We start from the raw sequence: 25,325 nt of genomic DNA, 5'->3' as shown, positions 1-25,325 counted from the left end.
CTGTTTCCTTCTCTGTTTCTAATCCCTCCAAATCTAGTCCGAAGGATAAAGGGGTTTTCCCTTTGAAAACTGCTCTGACAGATAGTGCTCCATTTTTGTGACCAATGTGCACACAGATGCCAGTGCTGCAGTTTACAATTTTCCCTCCATACCGTCGTTTAGTGTCACCTATTAAAAACTTCAGGGGAGAAGCTATGGCTTTATACTTTAGTTGGTGTGAAAGGGAAAGTGGGCATTTGCTAAACAGCAGAGACCCAAGCCAAGGGTTATGCAGTGCTGATGCAGCCAGACAATTCCGGTGGTCATAAGCACTGAGGGCTGACCGCAAGGCATCCTGCAACATTTTGTCTGATACCAGAGATTGCACTCAGGAGCAGATTTATTTAGCATTACAGATGCAGTCTTGATAGCTAAATCCACATGCTTTACCTGGCCTTCAAAGAAGCAAGCAGGTTTGTGAAGTAAGACTTCCCTTTACAAATAAATGTGAAAAACTGTCACTTTTTCTTATGATGTCCATTAATTTTGTTCTATATTATAACTTCTACTGATTTGTCCAGTATAGCTATGAGCCTTATCACAGTGTAGTTCCCTTGATTTCCCTGTAAGCCCTTTTAATATCATAGGATTACATTAGTCACCCGGCAGTCCTGTGATATCCAAGTGGATTTTTAAGTAGGAACTTCCACACCGTGTCTGGAAGCTTAGCAACTTTGTGTTTGAGTTCCTCTAGATTTTTGGACATCTGTATTTGAGGACTAAGAAGGAAAGAGATCTTTGCAATGAGACTACTAACCTGATGACAAGGGAGTGAAATCAGCTTCACCATGGGAAGAGGACTTAAGCCCAGAAGTGACAGAGGAATAGCTGCAAATGTAGGAATTTTGCAAGGGAGAAGGGGAACATAGTCAGAATCATGGAGATATGGTGGGATAGTGTGCAGTACTGGAACATGGTTATGGGAGGATATGGTTTGTTTAGGAAGAATAGACGGGGAAGATGAGGAGGATTTATGCTTTATGTTAAAGTGCTCCTTGATTGTGCAAAGCTCCAATGTGAAACTGTAGACATCCTGTCAGAGATGGGAGGAAAATGAGGGATGTTGTGATGGGGTCTGTTATAGATCACCCAACCAAGACAAAGTAGTGAAGGAGGATTTCTGCAATCAGTAGAAAGGCAAAAGTGTCCTCTGCCTTAGGACATGTGGACACCTGCTGGGAGGGCAACAGTACTGGGGCAAGCAATGCCATAAGTTCTTAGACTGTGCTAATGACAATATCCTAATGTAAATGCTGGATGGGCAATTCTGAGTACTTGAAGCAGGGATGAACTAGTGATAAATATGCTCCCAGATGGAAGCTCAGGCTGCAGCAACCACATGATGACTGAGCAAAGGATCTAGTGGAAAGCTCGGGAGATAAGCAACAGAATTAGCACTCTAGATTTTGTAAGACGGGAATTCATTGTATTCAGGGAACTGCTATTTAGAACACCCTTGGCAGCAGCTGTGAAAGAGAAGACTGCTCAGGAGAATGGTTAGGAAAATTATTGAGACCTCAGGAACAAACTACCTTGTTCTGCAGGAAGACTGGGAATTTCATCTTAGCTAAGCAGCAAACTTTTTAATGAACTAAAACACAAAAGTATGTAAGAGGTGAAGGCAAGGACTGGCAACAAAATAGGAACATAAAACATTGCTTGGGCACTTAGGGACATTAAGCATAACAGTTCTGCATGGGTGATGCAGAAGGGAGTTCAGAGAAAATATGTGTCTACCGCTGAATGTGGGAGCCCACCTAGTGAGAGATGATACAGAAAGCACTTAAGTATGCAGCACCTTTTCTGCATCTGTCTTCATAGGAAAAGTTTGTTCCCAGGCATCTGCATCATCCAACGGAGTCTGAGAAGGAAAGGGATAACCAACAGTGGGCAAGTCTTAACCTACTACTGTGAAGCTGGAGTTACTGAGAGAAGCTGGATGTGTTCATATCCATGGGGCTGGGTGTGATTCATCAAAGGATGCTGAAGAAGTTTGCTCGTGTAATTGCAAGGCCTATGTTCATCATTGGTGAAAAATGATGACACACACGGAAGGTCCCATGTGACTGGAAAAAGGCTAATGTTATGCCCATCTTTAAAAAAGACAGGAAGAAGGATCAGTGAAACTGTAAGCTGCTCAGTTTCAGTTTAATTATTTGAAAAATCACAGAATATGTCCTCTTGTTATTTATTGCTAAGGATATGAAGGACAAGAAGATAACTGAGAGCAGCCAACATGTAAGGGAAAGTAATCATGCTTTACCAACTCAGTTGGTTTCTATGCTGAAGTGACTGCTGCCTTTTGTCAGTTCTTTTCAGATAATTAGCATGCCTTTGCCCTGGACCTCTACTATGGTATCATTAAGTGGTCTTCAGTCTACTGAAACTGAACTGCTTCCCTTTGATTCCTTATTTCTATGTGCTTTATAACACAATCATATTGGATTTTTTGGGGCTATTTTAACTCCTCCAAGGATGTTATATTACATGTATTGCCATAGGTCAATTCTTAAACATCTTTATTTTCTACTATGTCCACAGCTGTATTTGAACCAGGTAAGTCAACACTGCTTTTCCTTCACACCCTAACTAGTGGTTTCATGAAGCACTGGCTGACAGGGTCCACAAATATAGTTTTGGTACTACAACCCAAAATAACATTTGCCCATTCTGTATTGAGTACTTGTGGTCTCCTATTGGTGTTCCATTCATTGCTCTAACAGTCCGGTAGTCCTCTCTTAATTGCATTTGGTGTTACTGTCCTGAGAGGACAGCTGTTAAGAAATGAGGAGAGACTTGGTGAAGGGCCTGAAGCAGGAAACTTGAGGGACTTGAATTCCCTGAACAGCATGAGCATGGAGAAATGTTAACACAGGACTCCAGCACTGGACATGGCAAAAACTGGAAGGAATTCAGCTTCACAATTTCCAACTCTCTTGAGTGCAATCTGTTTGGTATGAGTCTACTGTTCAACCAAAAAGGAAGACAAGGCTGTTGTCAGTACATGTTCCCAATAACTCAATGCCTCATCTTTCTCCAAGGATCTGTGAGTGGCAGCTGAACATAAAGGGAAATTTGTCAGGCCTCCATTCCGATATGAAGAATTATTTTGTGAAGCTTGCATGATCAAATCAGATATTAAATGCCCTTCACATTACTGTGTAGCACTAGACAAGAATTCAGAATTACCACACTAGTCCTCTGCTGACGAGCAACTCTTCTTCCTAATCTATGTGAAGAGATTAACCTTCTGAGATATTCAGCTGTCCCTGTAACTTCTGGAGTGAGCTCAGGGGTGAGCTCTGGGTTTAGATTCCAGTCTGGGGCCCAAAATGTGGGTGCTGCAGAGAGCACTCTTGGAAGGGGCTCCTACTGCACAGGGCATCGTCTGATGCTGTATATTACACTGGACACCAGACATAGTTTTTCTATCCTCTTCCCTGTGTTATTTACTGAGATATTTTAATGATTGAAATGCAAATGACCAGGAGAAGGATGTGGTTAGATCTGGAGGATCTGAAGAAGTTTAAGTGATTACACGCTTTCCTAAGACTAGACTGGTTAGTCTTTTGGACTACTAGTAAATCTCCTTTTCCCATACCATCATCATTACACAAGGCTGCTTGCAACCTCTAATGCTCTGGTACATGGAGTACTGTGTCGTTAGATTTTTCTGGGACTGTGAATGTGTAAATATGCCTATTTTGATGGCACTGCAGTGCTAGACTGAGGATTTATCAGAATGTGTAGTATCTGGGACTATATGCTGAGATGATATGTGTGATTGTGTGTACAAACATGGCAGGGTAAGGCATGTTGTTTTGGGGAGTTGTGGGTAGGGGGAGGGGCTATGGGAGCCTCTGGAACTTCAGAATTGATAGAGGGAACTGGTTATTTATGCGGACAATAATAGGAGCAGGCATATGTCAAATGCAAGTAAAAAATGTAAGGGAGTGAACAGTGAGAAAGCAGTTTCTTGGGGAATCATTTTTTAAATTAAATATGCACAAAAACATATATTATTTATGCATGCACAAGTATATATTTTAATTTAATACCTTAAAAGTCAGCTCAGGAATCTATTCAAGCGCTCAATTTCAGAGTCGAGTCTCCCATTGCTTGGGTTCAGGCTTTCAACGCACTGTATTTCAAACCCTCTCAGCTATTGACAGTGTCCTATACAGAAACCTCAGCTGTAATACATTTTGACTTTCTGCTTTTTAGAAAATACCACTGAAAAGTGGCTCTTAACAACAATTATTTGCTGGGTTTTGACATATTTTTCCTGTTCTTCTCAATGCATGTGTCACTAAAGCATCACGGACTTTATCAATATCACCCCCATTGCATGACTGAAAAATTGTGGTATAAACATACCAAGGAAACTACCATGGGTCAAGCAGCAAATCACTGAGAAAGCCAGCAATAGGAACCATAAGTCCCTGCATCCAAGTTCTCTAAGTGCCTTGAGTAGTCTAGATTCTCTCCTTAACACTCTTGAGAAATTATTTATAGATGTATTCACATAGTCAGTAAGATGTAAAAATGTTCTAATTATATCATTCAAATCAAATGACAATTATGCCCTTAGTTTGCCAGACAATGCTTTGCCAAAGAAGGTTTGCCAGAAATGTTTTGACCGAAGAAAGGGGGAGCATCTGCAGCATCTGCAGACGAGACACTATAAAATCTCCCAGGGACAAGTCTGGCCTGTCTCCACGGAAGGCTTCAAGGTAAGTGCATGCATTTTGTGAGCTTGAAGAAAGAGGATAATGTCCTTGCAATATCTCATTCCATTTCTCCTGCCTCTGGCAACCATTTCCACAAGGGAGTGCCCATGTGAACAAAAATTTTCAATATAATTTCAATGCATATCTGTATCTTCAATCTCTAATTTGTCTCTGGAATTCTGTGCAGCGATAAGAAACAACTGCTATTCCTATTTTACAGGGTTGGCCAGTTTCCAGGATACAAGCCTTTCTCCAAAGGTAACACTCTGAATAATGCAGTCCTAGACTACACTCTAAAACAGGACTTTTATATAGCTGCACGAGTTCTCTTCGTACGTCCTCTTATATTTCTGTTGACTTTTGCTCAGGCTCTTGAAAATAGGGAAGAACAAAAAAAAATGAAGTAATTTTACATTTTTAGCACACAAGGTAATACTTCTAACAAGAAACTACTCTTTTGAAGATTCATTAGTCATAATTAAGGACCAGAACAGAGAGTGATTTTCTCTGTCTGTAGATTCTTTTATGTGAAGACCTCAAATCTGGTCAGAATTCATCAAGGTAAGTTACCAAATTGTAGTCAATATTCAGAAGATATTCTATTTAAGGTTACAAAACCTATGTATTTTAGAAAACTAAGTCTCACTCTTGAGTGGGACTTAGGTAATTTTAAGTTGAAATCAAATTGGATTTCAGTGGTTGCTTCTAAGAGATTTTTCTGGGAGACTAGCTGGCAATTTATTAGCTAAAGAGCAAGGAGTTTTCATACTGATATAGATAATATAATTCTTCTCCGTGATCCACAACCTTTTTTTTCCCCACCAGACACCTCTGCTGACGTGCTTTCAATAAAGTGCAGACATGGCCTCTGCAGACTCCGAGATGGCTGTTTTTGGGGAGGCGGCTCCTTATCTCCGAAAGTCAGAGAAGGAGAGAATTGAGGCCCAGAATAAGCCTTTCGATGCCAAGTCATCGGTGTTTGTGGCTCATCCTAAAGAATCCTTTGTGAAAGGGACAGTCCAGAGCAGGGAATCAGGGAAGGTCACTGTCAAGACTGAAGGTGGAGAGGTGAGCAGAATTCAAGCTTCAGATCAGCATTTGATTCTCATTCTGAGATTTTATCTGACATACATGGATCTTTCGTTTCCTTGGCAGACCCTGACCGTGAAGGAAGATCAAATCTTCTCCATGAACCCTCCCAAGTATGATAAAATCGAGGACATGGCCATGATGACCCACCTCCACGAACCCGCTGTGCTATACAACCTCAAAGAGCGTTACGCAGCCTGGATGATCTATGTAAGTACCAGCAGCAGTCTTCCTATGGGGAGATAGGAGGATCTGCTCTGCTAGGCTTAGTGGAAGCCAACGTGCTCTCTTCCTCACAGACCTACTCGGGTCTCTTCTGCGTCACTGTCAACCCCTACAAGTGGCTGCCGGTGTACAACCCAGAGGTGGTATTGGCCTACCGAGGCAAGAAGCGCCAGGAGGCCCCTCCACACATCTTCTCCATCTCTGACAATGCCTATCAGTTCATGCTGACTGGTGAGTGCTTGATTTCCTTTGAACTGCTCTTGCAATGATCTATCTGTAGAGGGAAATGTAGGGTATTCTCTGGAAATATGGTGCAACACTTAAAATATTGTGTGTGTGAAATTAATGGAAGATTAATGCACTTAACTGTAATGGTTTGTGTGAGCTGAGTGTCTGTGTTCCCATTAGAATCAATAAAGACCTAGGCCTAATGAAAATAATCTAGGAGTAAATTAACTGGAAAGAAGACACCTATTTTCTGGTGTAGACTTTACTAACTGTAATGAGATCTTACATATATGCATAGATTTATGTATGTTAATCACTAAACTAGTCTTAGTCAGAGAGTACAAAGTACAATAATATCACACATACCCTATAAATGATGTGTAAACAGTCCAAGTTTGCAAGCATCAGTGCTAACAAGTAAAACAGAGTATCTCTCCATTGAACAGGTACATAGGCTTCACTTGATTATTATGCAAATGGCATTCGTGATGGAAAAGATTACTGGGTGATCTAAAGTACATACAGCCTTTAATGATCTGTGTAACCTCTATACTGATCTATGCAACTGTAAATCAATTGCACCTTACAGTGAAAAGTAAACCGCAGAAAGCAATGTCAAGGAAAAAAATAAAGCTTTTAGCATTTGCAGTGAATGGCTTTAAAAAAGGTCTTTCCACTTTCTCCTCTTCCTTCCACCTCTTATTTTCTCTTCCCTGTGTGTGCACTGAAATCAAAGATGTGCAGAATTTTAGATCTTCTTTTCCTGTTCTTTTGTTAAAAGCCAGGAATTAGATCCAGAATAGAAAAATGAAATATTAAACTTGTCTATGTATGATCTGAGGAATACATAATTTTTATATATATATAGGGGTTCAAAAAAAGAAGAGATGAAAAATAGTGAAAGAGGTTGATCAGACATTTCTGTTGTTCATGATGCCTCCAAATTTCTATAAGATTACTCAGGAAAACTTTATCTTCATGCTGTCAAAGCCCAACCTCAATATTTTCATTACATATACTTACCTAATAAGAGAGAAATAAGTAGCCTGATGAGAAGACAATAGCCTGAAGGCATAAGACTACAAAAGCTACTCTGAAGTGATGTCTTTACTGATCCAGTTGATAATATCTGAAGTACTGCTGTAAGCATCAAAAGTATCCACTAGAATTCCCGAGGCTTTTCACTGTCTTCTACTCCTGTGTCCTCTGGAAGCTTCAGTTCATATTTTTCTCCTAGTTTTTGAGTTCTTTGTTATTCATGAGCACTAGGAAAAGTTTTCTTATCTGTGTCTTTTCACAGATCGAGAGAACCAGTCGATCCTGATCACGTATGTACACTCCCTGCTTGGGTCCCTGCAAGGCTGCCCAGTGCCAGGGGACCCCCTGCCTGACCACACGCTCTCTGCTTCTCTCTTTGGTTGACAGCGGAGAATCTGGTGCAGGGAAGACTGTGAACACAAAGCGTGTCATCCAGTACTTTGCAACAATTGCAGCGAGCGGGGATAAGAAGAAGGAAGAGCAGCCATCTGGCAAAATGCACGTGAGTCAGGAAGAGCAGACTGAATGCTTGACATGTAATTGTCATGTCAACTAAACACTGTAACTGAGTAATTATCATCCTGCAGGGAACGCTTGAGGATCAAATCATCAGCGCCAACCCACTGCTGGAGGCCTTTGGAAATGCCAAGACTGTGAGGAATGACAACTCCTCACGCTTTGTAAGTTGTTGCTTTGGACAAAATCTCTCCCTCTCATTACATGATAAGTGACGCCCTAGCAGTATCCATGTAAAGGAGATGTCAAAAGAACCCATCCAGGCTGAAATGCTTCTGCTTCTCCTTAACAGGGCAAATTCATCAGAATCCACTTTGGGGCCACAGGCAAACTGGCTTCTGCTGACATTGAAACTTGTAAGAGACTCTCCTGGCATGATCACATTCCTTCTAACCCTCCCCAGTTCTTGTGCTAACTCTGTCCTACTGTCCTTGCCAGATCTGTTGGAGAAGTCCAGAGTCACTTTCCAGCTCAAGGCAGAAAGAAGCTACCACATATTTTATCAGATCATGTCCAACAAGAAGCCGGAGCTAATTGGTAGGAAGGCCACTAACTCTTTTGAAGGAAGTTCACTGAGAAACAGATCATTGTGTCATCTGGAAAGCTAGAGTAAGCTTTTTTTTTTTCTCTTTTATTGCTTTCAGACATGCTTCTCATTACCACCAACCCCTATGACTATCACTTTGTGAGTCAAGGTGAAATCACTGTTCCAAGCATTGATGACCAGGAGGAGCTGATGGCTACAGATGTAAGTAACTTACCAAATGGGTCATCTGGTGGATAGGAGCCCTGGTACATATACATTTACTTTACTGTTTCTGTTGCCAGAGTGCCATTGACATCCTGGGCTTCAGTGCTGATGAAAAGTCTGCCATCTACAAGCTGACAGGAGCTGTCATGCACTACGGGAACTTGAAGTTCAAGCAGAAACAACGAGAGGAGCAGGCAGAGCCTGATGGCACAGAAGGTATCAGCAGATCCAGCAAACTTTCCAAAAGAGATTGTCTTTGTCACTACAAGAAGGACTTAGGCAGATTGCAGGCTTTAAATATGCAAAAGCGTAAACTAAAAAAATATTTGTTCAATGGCTAGATGACAGTTGAGACAGGTATCTCATCTAATGATACCTGTAATTTTGTTCTGTGACTACTTAATGAAGAAGAGATCTGGTGTACACTGCCAGGAAGCAAGGAGGCATGGATGTCAATTCCTGTAACATTATTACTCATGCTTTTCTTGGAATACGCTTTGCAGTTTCTGCTGTATTGTGGAGTAGTGAAGTGGTTCAGCCCTAACAGGATGGGAGACTGTGCTCCTATTCACCCTCACCTATTTAAGGGAACTCTGATGTGAGATGTGTATTTGATTAGTCTCTGTGACCGCTGAAATTCCATGCCTCCATCTCTCTGAGTGATGAATCCTCTTGCTATATGACTAGAAAGAAAGTGTGAAGTCCCATAGTCATGCCTGAAAAAGGATGAAAGCAATGAGTTCTCTTGAAGGGACGTTTGTAGAAACCGAAGCTCAGAAAGTGTTGTAGACTCTGAAACCTGAAGACAACAGAGAAATTAACTTTGTAGCTTGGACTCAGATATTTTGCAACTCTGTAACAGTGAACACTGCTGTTACTTTTGAGACAGTCCCTCAAGGACCAAATTTTAGGAATTGTCCAATATTTATTTCTCTCTCACCCTTTTCTGGTCTTCAGTTGCTGACAAGGCTGCCTACCTTATGGGTCTGAACTCAGCTGATCTGCTCAAGGCACTGTGCTACCCACGAGTCAAGGTGGGGAATGAATATGTGACCAAGGGTCAAACTGTGCAGCAGGTAGGAAAAATATGGTAACCTGGAACACGCTTTGATGGTTCCCATTGATTCTCCTCTGCTGTGTATAGTAACCTCCAAACCTTTCTCCTGGCTTTAGGTGAACAATTCAGTGGGTGCTCTGGCAAAGGCTGTCTATGAGAAGATGTTCTTGTGGATGGTTATTCGTATCAACCAACAGCTGGATACCAAGCAACCCAGACAGTACTTCATTGGTGTCCTGGACATTGCTGGCTTTGAGATCTTTGATGTAAGGAACACAGTTTTCCTAGCATTTTCATAGGACAACTGAGAGTAAAGGGAATGTTGAGATATATTTTTAATAGAAGTTACTATCTTCCTACACTTATTTGCAAGGCTTTTGGAATCACCTTTTTTAATCCTACCAAAAAACAACAACAAAAAAAGAAAACAAATCTCCTCATTACACTGAATTTGAAACCATCTCTCTTTTCAAGATGCAAAGCCTATCCTAGAGAGATAGCATAAGGAAAATACACAGCAAGAGGCCTTATATTTAAAGTATCACCCATGATGAATCAGGATTGCACAAGAAAAGACCTTGCTATTATTGCTGAACCTTGAAACTGTTGCATGTCTTTTTATGTTTGGCAGTTCAATAGCTTTGAGCAGCTGTGCATCAACTTCACCAATGAGAAACTGCAACAGTTCTTCAACCACCACATGTTCGTGCTGGAGCAGGAGGAGTACAAGAAGGAAGGAATTGAATGGACATTTATTGACTTTGGGATGGACCTGGCTGCCTGCATTGAGCTGATTGAGAAGGTATCCTTCCTGTTCAAGTGTGCTATATGTTGGATCCTCCATACTTGCCAAGAGACATACTTTAGACGCATGTGAGAATATTCTGGCTTCTTCAAATATGTACCCCATTAAAGTAGCAACAGAGTGGAAGTGGTTTTGGAGATCATACTCAGATATCAGGACTTTTGGTGAGAGTATTCATTTCCAGATTACAAAATGAAGTTATATAAAAGACTGTCATGTTCTGTAAGTACCTATCAGTAAAGAAGTTTTATGGAGAGGATACTATTTTGGAATGTTGTATTTGTAGTTTTTTCATTAGCAAAGGCATTTACATAGTTCAAATGAAACAGCAACACGGAAAAAAGTTGAGCCTTAGTTAATTTGTTACAGGTAAGGGCTTGACCTGATCGAAAGCAGCTCTACAGAGGACCTGGGAGTCCCGGTGGAAAACAAGTTTACCACGAGCCAGCAATGTGCCCATGTGGCCAAGAAGGCCACTGGTGTCCTGGGGTGTGTTAGGAAGAGTGTGGCCAGCAGGTCGAGAGAGGTTATCCTTCCCCTCTACACTGCCCTAGTGAGGCCACATTGGGAGTACTGTGTCCAGTTTGGGCTCCCCAGTTCAGCAAAGACAAAGAACTACTGGAGAGAGTCCAGCAGAGGGCTACAAAGATGATCAGAGGACTGGATCATCTCTTTTATGAGGAAAGGCTGAGAGAGCTGGATCTGTTCAGCCTGGAGAATCGAAGACTAAGAGGGGATCTTATCAATGCTTACAATTACCTTAAGGGCAGATGATGGGGCCAGACTCTTTTCAGTGGTGCCCAGTGACAGGACAGGGGCAACTGGCCCAAACTAAAACATGGGAAGTTCCATCTGAATATGAGGAAAAACTTCACTTTGAGGGGGACAGAGCACTGGGACAGGCTGCCCAGGAAGGTAGTAAAAGCTCCTTCTCTGGAGATACTTAAAACCCACCCTGTGTAACATGCTCTGGGTGAACCTGCAGGGGAGGTTGGACTAGATAATCTCCAGAGGTCCCTTCCAACCCCAACCATTCTGTGATTTTCTCTGACTTACTGTCGTGAAATGCAGATGAACAGCTTTCTCTTCTGACTCCAGCAACTTTCCAACCAAGGGATGTCTCCTTTCTAATCTTTTTCTCTCTCTTGTCTGTTGTAATGTCTTCCAGCCCATGGGTATCTTCTCCATCCTGGAAGAGGAGTGCATGTTCCCCAAGGCAACTGACACCTCTTTCAAGAACAAGCTCTATGATCAGCATCTGGGCAAGTCCAGCAACTTCCAGAAGCCCAAACCTGCCAAAGGCAAGGCTGAGGCCCACTTCTCTCTGGTGCACTATGCTGGTACAGTGGACTACAACATCTCTGGCTGGCTTGAGAAGAACAAAGACCCCCTGAATGAAACTGTCATTGGGTTGTACCAGAAATCATCACTGAAGACACTGGCCTTACTCTTTGCCACTTATGGTGGAGCAGATGCAGGTCAGCTCTCTGAAAATTGTATTTTCAGTGTGGGACAATCTTGACATAGAATTAAAGCAGTAAACACTAAACATTTAAAGTTGTTTTCTGTTCTGTAGTCTCCAATATGCAACATCCATATTTTAATACTTTTTTCCTTTTCTTCCATTTGCAGAGGCTGGTGGTGGTGGCAAGAAGGGTGGCAAGAAGAAGGGTTCTTCTTTCCAGACTGTCTCAGCTCTTTTCCGGGTACAGTACTGCATTTGTTATCTCTTTGTAATATGAAGAAAGGGGGTGAGATAATATTACATTTCAAAAGGCTATTTTGCATTGCTGTAATGGTGGTAAAATTCTTCAGAAATTCCACATCAGGTTTTCCAGGATCAGTTTCAATATTGCTAATGTGTTCAAAAATAAGCATTCAGTCTTCAGAGATCATGAAAATCTGATTTTTTTTTTGTTTTGCTTTGTTTGGAGTGGATAGTATTCAGATCTTTACATTTTTATGTCTTTGGGTCAGACTAGAACTATAATTTTAGCATTCCTGCATTTCTGTGAGGTTAATATGTTGAAGAATTGAGATTCTACTTATAAACATTCTCCAAGGAGATATTTATCTTATTTGAAGAAAACACACTTTTTTAAACTTAAGTAGATTGACATTAGAAGGCAGAACATGAAAAACCTAAAAGTTAATTACTTTGCGTGAAAGTGTGAAATTGTATATTAGTTTCCACTGGATCAATTGCAACATAGTAGTATTTTAGTCTTTAAAAATGGTGTTCAATATCTTCAAATAGAAGAAATATTTGGTTTCTGTGCTTTTACCTAAGTGTTCTGAAACCCAGCTAATTTTGAGAAGTCGTAAAGTCATTATGATGGGCTTGATGCATCAAACACTGGACACAGGAAACTCACATTACTAACTGGTCCCTCTAGGAGAACTTAAACAAGCTGATGACCAATCTACGCAGCACTCACCCCCATTTTGTCCGTTGCATCATCCCAAATGAAACAAAAACACCTGGTAAGATGCTCAAGCAGAAAGAGAACTTGCTCTCATACATCCATTCCCCTCTGCACTGGAAACTGTGGTATTCATTTATGCTCTGAATTGCTAGGTGCCATGGAGCATGAACTGGTACTTCACCAGCTGCGATGTAACGGCGTGCTGGAAGGCATCAGAATTTGCAGGAAAGGTTTCCCCAGCAGAGTCCTCTATGCTGACTTCAAACAGAGGTAAGAGCACTGCACTTCTCAGCATCATTTCAGTACCTTATGAGGAGTGGCTGAGGGAACTGGGATTGTTTAGTCTCGAGAAAAGGAGGCTGAGGGGAGACCTTATTGCTCTCTACGACTACCTGAAAGGATGTTGTAGCAAGGTGGGGGTCGGTCTCCTCCCAAGTAATAAGTGATAAGATGAGAGGAAACTTATGCCAGGGGAGGTTTAGATTGGATGTCAGGAAAAATTTCTTCACTGAAAGGGTTATCAAGCGTTGGAACAGGCTGCACAGGGAAGTGGTGGAGTCACCATGCCTGGAGGTATTGAAAAGAGCCATAGGTGTGGCGCTTAGGGACATGGTTTAGTGGTGGACTTGGCAGTGCTAAGTTAATGGTTGGACTTGATGATCTTAAAGGCCCTTCACAACCAAAACAATTCTATGATCATTAAAAGCAATGTTGGTTCATTCAGGCTGGACTCTGTTGTCAAAAATAGCTGTATGTGAGCTGGTGGGGTTCAGTAGCTAGTGTGTGTTGGTTGGGAAAAAACAGCCTTATCTTCCTCTTGCTCTTTTCACAGATACAAGGTGCTTAATGCCAGTGCTATCCCAGAGGGACAGTTCATTGATAGCAAGAAGGCTTCTGAGAAGCTTCTTGGGTCAATTGATGTGGATCACACCCAGTACAAATTTGGCCACACCAAGGTACAAGCCCTCCTTGGCTCACTCACTGCCGGTCTGTGCTTTGCTCTACCTGACAGTGATGTGCTGCCACATTCCCTTTCTCAAGGTGTTCTTCAAAGCTGGGCTGCTGGGACTCCTGGAGGAGATGAGGGATGAGAAGCTGGCACAGCTCATCACCCGCACACAGGCCAGGTGCAGGGGCTTCCTGATGAGAGTGGAATACCAGAGAATGGTGGAGAGGAGGTAGACATTTCTTATCTTCAGTTAAAGTCACTGGACTTGGGGGAAAGCGTTGGCACTCATCACACTGAACATATTCCATGTACATTTGAATTATGCTTCAGGGAGTCCATCTTCTGCATCCAGTACAATGTTCGTGCATTCATGAATGTCAAACACTGGCCTTGGATGAAGCTGTTCTTCAAGATCAAGCCCTTGCTGAAGAGTGCAGAATCTGAGAAGGAGATGGCCAACATGAAACAAGAGTTTGAGAAAACCAAGGAAGAGCTTGCAAAGTCTGAAGCAAAGAGGAAGGAGCTGGAGGAGAAAATGGTGGCCCTGATCCAGGAGAAAAATGACCTGCAGCTCCAAGTGCAGGCTGTGAGTTTATCACCATTAATTTATCACTCAGAAAAGCAGTCTCAACATTCAGACTGTACTTTAGGAACAGAAGGTCAGACTGTAGAAGAACAGAAGTCAGATATTTGGTGAATTATCCATCATATGTGTGTGAAGTTGAGGAAACAAGTGTCAGGCAGTGGCGTGGTGAGCACTGACAGACAGTGCAAAGAAGCAGGGAGCTCCAAGAAGGAGTCAGTGCTCTTTCTTTCAGAGGAAGGAGGCAGATATAGCTAGCCCACATGGAATACTCAGAGCAGAGTTTTGCCTGAACCCCCGACTCCCTCTGAGCAGGTGATTCCTGCAGGGCGTATCTTCATCTCACCAGGATGTAGAACAATGAATTAATTTTGGAGCATAAAAGCAAGCCAGAGTTGAAAGTGGTACTTGTGAATTCAGGTGAAGGAAAAGCCATCCACCCTTTGCTTAATAACTAGCAGTTAATCATTCATACTCAGTAATTGGGAAATACAGCTTCAAATTTCTCCTTAGCCTAAGAATACATGGACACAGAGTTCCTGTTTCTGAGAAAAAGTCACATCATCCAGGGGTGTTTCTTCTTCCCTCAGTTGTTAATTACACAAAAGAGCTCTGTATGCTTTAGAATTAACTGGTATGAATCAAGGTCATAAACAAAATTTATAATGAAGCAGAAGTTTTAGTTTTTTTGAACATCGTAGTTTTTTGCATCTCTAATCTGGATTTTCTACGGTAGTGCCACTGCAAACAACATCCTGTGGAGGTAAAATTATTAATATTTAAGACTGAGAGGTCTGGCTAAGAAGATATCTTTATTCAAAGAACATTCCTTTCCACTAAAAGCCATCTTTCCATAATGTACTCGTGTTGGGGTCCTCAGTCTGGGGGCACAATTTAGAATAGGTCAGACAGAAGCTTTATTAACTATAAACACAGTGAGAGAACACTCAGACACCATCTTCTCACTGCTCCCCTGTTCTCTGCCAATTGATTGCAGAGACCCAACCTATATAATGTATCCGAAAAAAAGTAAGTGGTAAGGAAAACCAATCATTTCAATGTTAACAAAACCAGCTATCCATCCTTGGGAGGGATGTTCTATTTAAGTAGCTTGCTAACTGCAACAATTCTAAGGAATCACAGTAGATAACATGGCAATATGGAGAGACTGGCTCTTGGTGGAGCTTATAGGAGTGGCACACCTGATATTATCTTAGCTCAAAAGTGGGAAGTTGGAAACAATCGTGGACTGCTAGCTTTAGTTGAAATGAATATTCTTGTAGTAAAGATAACTTCATAGCCAGACCGCTCAATCTCAAATATTAATAATTTTACCACCACAATCCTATCAACCTTGTAGACACAGCATTTCACAAAATAAAATATTGCCTAAAAGTATCACAGAATCACAGAATCAATCAGGTTGGAAGAGACCTCTGGGATCATCAAGTCCAACCATTGCCCTGATATATATATATATATATATATACACAAAAGTATTTGATATTCAAATGCCACTTTACAAAGTCATCTTAATCTACTCATTAAATTACTTAAATTACCAACTAAAAATGTAACGCTGTACCTAATTACCCAATTATTTGAACATTCCCGTATAAAATGGGAAGCCTGGATTACCTGCTTTCCCTAGTATACGGATAAAAATAAATATCCCATTGGATTTGCTTCTAAGATATTTGCCTTTCAAATTCATTTGAGACAAAACAAATTAATTATACCAAAAGCCCACCAAAGAGTAAGATGATGCAGTGATCAGCTGAAACCAGCATATGCCACTCCAGACACAGTATGGAAGGATGAAACATAGGTAGCTTATTTACAATGGTAAGACCCCACTTGCACAAGAAGCAGTCTTAATACATTTAGAGAAAGAGTAATCTTTTTTTTATTTAATTATTGTCGAGACTATCAGAGCCTTTAGTTCCAACAGAATATTGCGTTCAGAAGGATTCAGTTACAAAAGCAAAGATATTGAATACTCTGTTTGTGAAGAGAAATGTCTCCAAGCTGTTTCGCCTCTAGATAAATGAGAAATTCTCACAACTACCAGATCTGTGAGACACTTTTAGGAGAGAGAAAAAAGTTTAGGAATCACTATTGTTTCCAACTGAGAAGCTGTATAACGCATCTCAGGGAAAAGAAAAAAAGCAAGATTAAGGTTGCTTGAGGAAAGGCCAACTTCAGTCACCATTTTAACACACACTTACATAGAAAAGTTCAGAAAACAAACCAAAAAAACCTGTGCCTCCCCACCAGGAAGCAGATAGCTTGGCTGATGCAGAGGAAAGGTGTGACCAGCTCATCAAAACCAAAATCCAGCTGGAGGCCAAAGTTAAAGAGGTGACTGAAAGGGCTGAAGATGAGGAGGAAATTAATGCCGAGCTGACAGCCAAGAAGAGAAAACTGGAGGATGAATGTTCAGAGCTGAAGAAAGATATTGATGACCTGGAGTTAACGTTGGCCAAAGTGGAGAAGGAAAAGCATGCCACTGAAAACAAGGTACACACATGGGGTGTCACATAAGGGGTCAAAAAATCATTGCTTCTTGGAGCAAAAGAGCCTGCTACCCAAAGATATGTTGGCTTTGGAACATTTAAGCTGGGCCTCATAAGGGCAGCGGAAATAAAACTCCTGGCTAAGCACTGCAAAGTGAAAATCTCACTGCACCAGAAGTCCTGTTCTCCACCTAATTTTGACAATTGCTTATATTTGTAGGTGAAAAACCTCACAGAGGAGATGGCAGCCCTGGATGAGACCATTGTGAAGCTGACAAAAGAGAAGAAAGCCCTCCAAGAGGCCCATCAGCAGACACTGGATGACCTGCAGGCAGAAGAGGACAAAGTCAATACTCTGACCAAAGCTAAAACCAAGCTGGAGCAGCAAGTGGATGATGTAAGTACACAGACATACAGCAAGAACAGGACAGATATGGAGTTAAACCTGACTGGTGGAGCACTGATGGTCTTGTTCTTTTAGCTGGAAGGGTCCCTGGAGCAAGAGAAGAAACTGCGCATGGACCTTGAGAGAGCTAAGAGGAAACTCGAAGGGGACTTGAAACTGGCCCATGACAGCATAATGGATTTGGAAAATGATAAGCAGCAGCTGGATGAGAAACTGAAGAAGTAAGTGTGTCTGTGGGGCACCCGAGTGCTGGGCTGGTGCACTTGTCTGTTTTCTTTGAGCTCTAACACGGTTTGCTTTGTGCAAAGGAAAGACTTTGAAATCAGCCAGATCCAGAGCAAAATCGAGGACGAGCAACTTCTGGGTATCCAGTTACAGAAGAAGATCAAGGAGCTGCAGGCAAGTCTTTGTTCCTACCCCTGTCTCACCCAGACACAGGTCAGGTAGGAGGAGGGCATGGGTGTGAAGGGTCCCTAATGTTCTCCAGGCTCGTATTGAGGAACTGGAGGAGGAAATTGAGGCAGAGCGAACCTCTCGGGCAAAAGCAGAGAAGCATCGGGCTGACCTCTCGAGGGAGCTAGAGGAGATCAGCGAGCGCCTGGAAGAAGCAGGAGGGGCTACCGCAGCTCAGATTGAGATGAACAAGAAGCGTGAGGCAGAATTTCAGAAGATGCGTCGCGACCTCGAAGAGGCCACGCTGCAGCACGAAGCCACGGCTGCCACCCTGCGGAAGAAGCACGCGGACAGCACAGCTGAGCTTGGGGAGCAGATCGACAACCTGCAACGAGTGAAGCAGAAGCTGGAGAAGGAGAAGAGTGAGCTGAAGATGGAGATTGACGACTTGGCCAGTAACATGGAGTCTGTCTCCAAAGCTAAGGTATAGAGTTTCTGTCAGGTTACTGCCCTATGATACATGAGCTGATACATGATTTTGAACCTTCTGATTACATTTTGCTATTGCACACAGTTGCATTGTTTTTCCTCATGAGAACAACATGATAGAACTTAGTGATTGTCCTCTTTCCTTCCATGTATTTGACATATAGGCAAACCTGGAGAAAATGTGTCGCACTCTGGAAGACCAGCTAAGTGAGATTAAGACAAAAGAAGAGGAGCATCAGCGCATGATCAATGACCTCAATACGCAAAGAGCTCGTCTGCAGACTGAAGCAGGTAACTCACTCCCACACCCCTCTGGAATGGGAGAACCTGTAACCAATGACTGCAAGAATGATGTTTTACACATATTGGTCTATACACTGTAAACTGGCATACAGTGCTTTAAAGACACATTGGTTTAGTATTGCTTTTTAAATTACAGTCGATCTGTAAAATTTCTCAGGTGAATATTCACGCCAAGTTGAAGAGAAAGATGCTTTGATATCTCAGCTATCCAGAGGCAAACAGGCATTCACTCAACAGATCGAGGAACTAAAGAGACATTTAGAGGAAGAAATAAAGGTAAAGGCACTTCCTGTAGTAGGTTTGACTTTAGATTTAGATACCTTTTTCTTTCAGGATATTTCCTACTCTCACATAAAATCAGAATATGTTAGCCATGTCATTTTAATTTGGGAGCTCTCAAACTAGATGGACAATATGGCCACCTCCTTCTCTAGTGTGAGAAGAAAAGTTGAGGAGGGCATCACCTCCAACCTGGATACTGAGACAGGGAAGGACAACATTAGGTCTTTATTTGGATTAAGGGTGGCATATAAAACAAGACTGAGATATATCTAAAAAACTGTGTTTCTATTCTACTTTTCCATAATGGAAGCTGAAACTTTAGAACATATTTAAAAGGATTCAACAATTCCTAGATTTCTAGTTGTCATTTAGAGTTTATACATCATCTCCCCTGAGGTAACATTCTAGATTCTGATGAATGAAGCGATAAGAAGCTTCTCAGAACATGGAATCAATGTACATTTTTCCCTTGGGCTGACTTAATGCCCAATTCAAAGAGTTTTCAACAACTTTCCGTAAGTTAAGATTCTAATATCACACAGGCAATTCATTGTCCCAATTCCCTTGTCTCCCCAGGCCAAGAACGCCCTGGCACATGCCTTGCAGTCTGCTCGACATGACTGCGACTTGCTCCGGGAACAATATGAGGAGGAGCAGGAAGCCAAAGGGGAGCTGCAACGTGCCCTGTCCAAGGCCAACAGCGAAGTGGCCCAGTGGAGAACCAAATACGAGACGGATGCTATTCAGCGCACGGAGGAACTGGAGGAGGCCAAGTACGTGGTGATAGGATGTAAAGAAGCCGGGGGGAGTGAAAATTCAAAGGTGACATTGGAAGAGAGACAACAAGATATTCTGAGGAATAAGTAATGGATTTGCTTCGGGGAAGGGTAACAGCAAATGGGAATCTTTATCCTATAGAAGGTTTAGTGGTTCAGTAAAGGTAAAGGCTAAGAACAGCATAAATGTAACCCTTCACTCTCTGTGCCTGCAGACTGCAAAATGATTAAGAATGCTCTTGTAGAAAGCATGCTGTTTCCTCTGTGCTAAATGTGAGCTGTACTTACATCTCCCAGAAAGAAACTGGCGCAGCGCCTGCAGGATGCAGAGGAACACGTTGAAGCTGTCAATGCCAAATGTGCTTCCCTGGAAAAGACAAAGCAGAGGCTGCAGAATGAAGTGGAGGACCTGATGATTGACGTGGAGCGATCGAATGCTGCCTGCGCAGCTCTGGATAAGAAGCAGAAGAACTTTGACAAGGTCTTTTGGGCTTCAGAGCTGGGGCTCCTGGGCAGAGCATCCCCTCCTGGTTGCCACATCCATACTGACACCCCGTTTCTCTTCAGATCCTGGCAGAATGGAAGCAGAAGTATGAGGAAACGCAGGCTGAGCTGGAAGCCTCCCAGAAGGAGTCTCGTTCTCTCAGCACGGAGCTGTTTAAGATGAAGAACGCCTATGAGGAGTCCTTGGACCACCTGGAAACGCTGAAGCGTGAGAACAAGAACTTGCAGCGTAAGTCCCTGGCCCTCTGCTCCTGGCAGGGCTTTCTCACTATCCACTACTAGCCACCACTCCCCATGGGTCTGTACCTGCAGGTCAGGAAAGATACCTGTCACCTTGGTGTGGCAGAACCCTTCCCATTCAGCTGTGTGTGTGTGACCATGCCATTGGTCTTTGTTCCCACAGAGGAGATTTCTGAGCTCACAGAGCAGATTGCCGAGGGAGGAAAGGCAATTCATGAGCTGGAGAAAGTCAAGAAGCAGATTGAGCAGGAGAAATCTGAAATCCAGGCTGCCTTGGAGGAAGCTGAGGTACATGTCCATAATCACTGATGTCAGCAATAGAAATATGAGCAATGGGGAAATATGGCTAAAAACTGCTTGGTCCCCCTCTGTTCTGGCTGGGGAGTACAGCCAGCTGAGATTTCCTGAAATATTCTGTGATTGCCTGGAAATCAAGCCATAGCTTTATCGATGTTGCAAATGCTTGTGTCCACTTGTCCAGGCCTCCCTAGAACATGAAGAGGGGAAGATCCTGCGCCTGCAGCTTGAGCTCAACCAGGTGAAGTCTGAGATTGACAGGAAGATAGCAGAGAAAGATGAGGAGATCGACCAGATGAAGAGAAACCACCTCAGGATTGTGGAGTCCATGCAGAGCACCCTAGATGCTGAGATCAGGAGCAGGAATGAAGCCCTGCGGCTGAAGAAGAAGATGGAGGGAGACCTGAATGAAATGGAGATCCAGCTGAGCCATGCCAACCGTGTGGCTGCAGAGGCACAAAAGAACCTGAGAAACACACAGGCAGTGCTCAAGGTGTGTTCAGCAAAGCTACAGAAAGGGAAATGACATCCCTGACATTTTTGGCACCCAAGCGTGCACTGCCACCTTGCAATTTCTCTTGTCTCTTTTACAGGATACGCAGATACACTTGGATGATGCTCTCAGGACACAGGAGGACCTGAAGGAGCAGGTGGCCATGGTGGAGCGCAGAGCAAACCTGTTGCAGGCTGAAATTGAGGAGCTACGAGCGGCCCTGGAGCAGACGGAGAGGTCAAGGAAAGTGGCTGAGCAGGAACTTCTGGATGCCACTGAACGTGTGCAGCTCCTCCATACCCAGGTAAGGGTGCGGTGCAAAAGCAGTTGTGTTGAGACTTCACAGAGAGGGCAGCTATATACCAGAGAATAGGGCAGGACAGTGATGTAGAATGGCCTCTCTACTGCTATCCACAAGGGAAGGCATGGTCAGTGCCCATCACCTGAGCCCACCACTGACATTTTGTAAACAACCATTTTAAAAAGAATTCCAGATTTTGAATTGCAATCTTGAAGAGTAAAGCCTTGGCTCAGGCTGCAGGTTTGGTATTGCAAGCCTCAGAATACAAGTGTTGCCATCTCTCTTTGCACAGAACACCAGCTTGATCAACACCAAGAAGAAGCTGGAAACAGACATTGCCCAAATTCAGGGTGAAATGGAGGAGACAATCCAGGAAGCCCGCAATGCTGAAGAGAAGGCCAAGAAAGCCATCACAGATGTGAGTCGGGGGCTCCTTTCAGTGCTTAAGATAAGTGCCTTCTCCCCAAAATGTCTCCAGCCCGAAAATGGCTCTTGCTCTCCAGGCAGCCATGATGGCAGAAGAGCTGAAGAAGGAGCAGGACACCAGCGCCCACCTGGAGAGGATGAAGAAAAACCTGGACCAGACAGTGAAGGACCTGCAGCTCCGTCTGGATGAAGCCGAGCAGTTGGCACTGAAGGGAGGCAAGAAGCAAATCCAGAAGCTGGAGGCCAGAGTGCGTAGGGCTGGTATTTGTGCACCTGCAAACATGTCACGTAAGCAGCCATCAGGGAAGCTCCAAAGATGGACTTCTCATTGCAGGTGCGGGAGCTGGAAGGGGAGGTTGATGCTGAGCAGAAGCGCAGCGCTGAAGCCGTGAAGGGTGTGCGCAAGTATGAGAGGAGAGTGAAGGAGCTGACCTACCAGGTAAGGCAGGAGGCCTCCTTAGGCTCACATACCCTCATCCCAGGAAGGCAAAGCTTTTCACATGAACTCCAAGAGGAGATGTGATTTTGTGGTGTGGAGAAACCAAGAGTTTATTCTCTTTCCTGCTTACCAACCATTCCAGTCTGAGGAAGATCGGAAGAATATTCTTAGGCTGCAGGATCTGGTGGACAAGCTGCAAATGAAGGTGAAATCCTACAAGAGACAAGCTGAGGAGGCTGTAAGTATTGCTTGTAGCGGTAACAAACATCACTTTCTGAGGAGGAACAGAAATCATATAGGAAATTAATATGAGTTTTTTGGAAAGCATAGAAACTAGTGAACAATGATGGACTTCAATTGCAGGGAAAGAAAGGTCAGTCATCTGGGAATGGTTTAGTGTGTGCCTACAAGAAACTCCCCCTTGTAAAACTTTTAAGGAGGGGTTACCTGTGAGATATTTAACAACTCTAGGAACATAATCCTCAGATTATGGTTGACATTGCTTTCTTTTGGCCATGCTGTTGTCAGGGATAAAATAAGGGATGTCCTACAATCTTTTTTATACAGGAAGACAGACTGACAGACATGGCTCACAACCAAGCTCTCAGCTGATAAATTCAGGTTCCTTCCTGCATAGGCCAGTATAGAGAGGTTTTGCTGTCCCATGATGAGTGAATGATTTGTGAGGGACGTGGATGGGTTGTAACTGATTCATCTCCAGTAAGTTCTTCACCTTGTATCAGAGAGTGAAGACCTAGGATACTGAGCCAGAACAGGAGATTTTTAGCTCATCTGCTGAATGGGACATAAGTTTCAATTTCTTCTGCAAAGCAGTGTTCTTCATAAAACAAAGTAATGAGATATGTGACTGCAGAAAGTGGCTGAAAAAAGAGGGTGGATTTTGGGAGGTGTTGTATGGCTATGGAAAAAGAAGGAGATGTCACAGCTGATATGGAGAAAGAAGGAGGGGGTAGGTACTTCTTCCCTGAGGATAGCATATAAACTCATCTTTGGGGAGTATACATGTTCTTTCTTGGTGCTGCTGCTCCCTCTTAGCCCTAATTTTGAGTGTAAAGAGTAACAAACTGCCACACCAACAGCTTGTTCTCGACAGATAAAAACAGAGACTGCTGTGCTGTCCATCCCCCTTTGCACATTCCAGAGGGCAGAACTGCAATAACAATTCAAAAGCTGTTTTAGTTGGTGTCTCCATTTATCCCGCACCCAGGCTAAACAATAACCCGTTGTTCTATCGCCAAATCTCCCCTCCCCAGCCGAGAAAGGGAATTGGGAAAAGGAGGGAGAATTGAGGGTTGAAATTTAAACAGATTTAATAAAATAAGAAAACCAATATCAATACTAATACAAAAGACACAAAATTATACTTAGCCCATAGAGTGGTGACAAGTCCCTCCAGGGATAGTAACCATTGAGAAGAGAGGAGAAGGGGAAATGGATAAAGAGAGGAAAGCAGAACAAAGAGCCCCCAGCAAGCTTTCCAATTTATAGTGAACCTGACCTTAACTTTATAGAATACACCTGTGGGCCAGCCTGGGTCAGCTGCCCTGGCTTACTGCTAATGGCCTTGATCACTGTCCCATGGCTGCTCAGAAACTAAACCAAAAAGTAACAGAAAATGGATTCAATTATTTTATCCACACGTAACCAGGACAGTTGGTTTGGATGGGATACTCTAAACAAGGGAGGATGAAGAGGTTTGTGTGAGGCTTACGGGCAATCAGTGATAGGTGGGAGATAGAAGGTTTGTGCTTTCCCCCAGGGAAGAGCCGCAGCCCCACGAGGCTGAGGCGCAGGAGGAGCGAAACCTCCTGGGCTCCTCACCACTGACTCCCTCTCCCCACACAGGAGGAGCTGTCCAATGTCAACCTGTCCAAGTTCCGCAAGATCCAGCATGAGCTGGAGGAAGCTGAGGAGCGGGCTGACATTGCGGAGTCACAGGTCAACAAGCTCCGAGTGAAGAGCCGGGAGTTCCACAGCAAGAAGATAGGAGAGGAAGAGTGAGGATGTCACGAGGCAACAAAGTGACCTGAGGGATGCACAAAATGTGAACCTCTCGGTCGCTTTCTTCTGCAATGAGTCTTTGTACCCACCTCAATGTCTAGAGAATAAAGACCATAGATTCCTCTGCATACACAGTATGCACAGTGCTGCCTTTTTTTTCGTGATCAAGCCTGGGATATTGCATTGCAGAACAAGTTTTCTTGCTTCTCCTGGCTGGGGAAGGGAGAAGCTAATGCAAGCTCTGGATTGGGGACCTGCAAACTTAGAGGCTGGCCATTCCTGTGGAGACTACTGGTAGTCCAGCCTGTGCTCTCTTCTGTCTCCAGCAGCTAATTGCCCTGCTCCTGTTCTCACATACTCTTAATGCTTCTCCCATTGTCCTTTCAGCACAGCTTACTTCCCATGTGAAAGGCAAGAGAGTGTGATCCCTTTCCTCTTTCCTTTCCCTGCTTTTGCTTGTGATCCTGGCAGTCACAAACCCTAAACATCAGTCTCTGAGTAAGTTATCAGAAGTCACAGTACACTGCACCATGAAGGACCAAGAGTTCCCTGGCAGAGACGACTTTCAGTACACAGAGCACTGTTCTGACACATCGATAGTGCCCCTAAATTGTGCCATCTATCTTACTCTAGATTCCCTCAGGTGCTGCCACCACCTGCTCCTAGTTTCTCTTAATTGGACTTAACACTAAGCCCTGCCTGGGGCCCTGTGCTGGAAGAACTCCCCCTTAGGTCCCATTTCTCACACACTGCATGGCACCAACACACCTCCTCAACATTACCTCAAAGGTCAGCCTTGTCACCTCTCACACAACAAGCTGCATGTGGCATTGCCTCAGGCAAGGGAAAAGAAGAAAACTGATGGATGTACCCCTCCATTCCTTCCTCACATACCTGTCCCTTGCTTTTGGCTACCTACAGGCTAAACAGACAACGTATTTTTGGGAAGAAGGGAAAGGGATGAGAGAGGAAGGGAAGGGGGCCATTGTCAAACACTTTTTC

At 43.4% G+C, this 25,325-nt stretch overlaps 1 protein-coding gene and 1 long non-coding RNA gene across 51 annotated transcripts in view; one reads left to right on the top strand and one right to left on the bottom strand.

Moving 5' to 3' along the window:
• LOC137670456 (uncharacterized) overlaps positions 1–25,325 on the bottom strand; it is a 101,918-nt gene that overhangs the window by 67,434 nt on the left and 9,159 nt on the right. The window contains exon 7 of one of the 50 annotated variants that reach the window (XR_011049279.1): positions 11,535–11,667. The exons of 48 other annotated variants lie outside the window; for them this stretch is intronic. This is a non-coding gene — a long non-coding RNA (uncharacterized lncRNA). Of the gene's footprint in view, positions 1–4,097; positions 4,216–11,534; positions 11,668–25,325 lie in introns of all 50 variants that reach the window. One more of the 50 variants, XR_011049281.1, reaches the window with a different exon arrangement.
• Positions 5,616–24,451, top strand: LOC137670440 (myosin heavy chain, skeletal muscle, adult-like). The gene is made up of 38 exons (XM_068413292.1): positions 5,616–5,837; positions 5,925–6,068; positions 6,158–6,314; positions 7,612–7,639; positions 7,737–7,851; positions 7,937–8,029; positions 8,158–8,221; positions 8,304–8,402; positions 8,510–8,613; positions 8,694–8,832; positions 9,574–9,692; positions 9,790–9,939; positions 10,305–10,475; positions 11,647–11,956; positions 12,111–12,184; positions 12,875–12,962; positions 13,057–13,174; positions 13,737–13,860; positions 13,946–14,082; positions 14,184–14,439; positions 16,714–16,956; positions 17,173–17,349; positions 17,434–17,579; positions 17,667–17,757; positions 17,846–18,235; positions 18,405–18,531; positions 18,701–18,819; positions 19,402–19,598; positions 19,899–20,082; positions 20,169–20,334; positions 20,509–20,633; positions 20,827–21,135; positions 21,236–21,439; positions 21,729–21,854; positions 21,940–22,110; positions 22,197–22,301; positions 22,444–22,539; positions 24,168–24,451. The coding sequence occupies exons 1-38, from the start codon at positions 5,631–5,633 to the stop codon at positions 24,321–24,323; spliced, it is 5,829 nt and encodes a 1,942-aa protein (XP_068269393.1). The 5' UTR covers positions 5,616–5,630; the 3' UTR covers positions 24,324–24,451.

The sequence above is a fragment of the Nyctibius grandis genome, chromosome 15 (genome assembly GCF_013368605.1).
Source record: "Nyctibius grandis isolate bNycGra1 chromosome 15, bNycGra1.pri, whole genome shotgun sequence".
Taxonomy (NCBI): domain Eukaryota; kingdom Metazoa; phylum Chordata; class Aves; order Nyctibiiformes; family Nyctibiidae; genus Nyctibius; species Nyctibius grandis.
The sequence above is the reverse complement of the archived record's forward strand: the minus strand, read 5'-3'. Positions and strand labels throughout refer to the sequence as shown.

Excerpts from the sequence above, each read along its gene's own strand:
- LOC137670440 (XM_068413292.1), top strand. The coding sequence starts at position 5,631 with ATGGCCTCTGCAGACTCCGAGATGGCTGTTTTTGGGGAGGCGGCTCCT. Across the intron at positions 8,403-8,509 it reads CAAGAAGCCGGAGCTAATTG|ACATGCTTCTCATTACCACC; the intron begins GTAGGAAGGCCA and ends TATTGCTTTCAG. Across the intron at positions 12,185-12,874 it reads CTGTCTCAGCTCTTTTCCGG|GAGAACTTAAACAAGCTGAT; the intron begins GTACAGTACTGC and ends TGGTCCCTCTAG.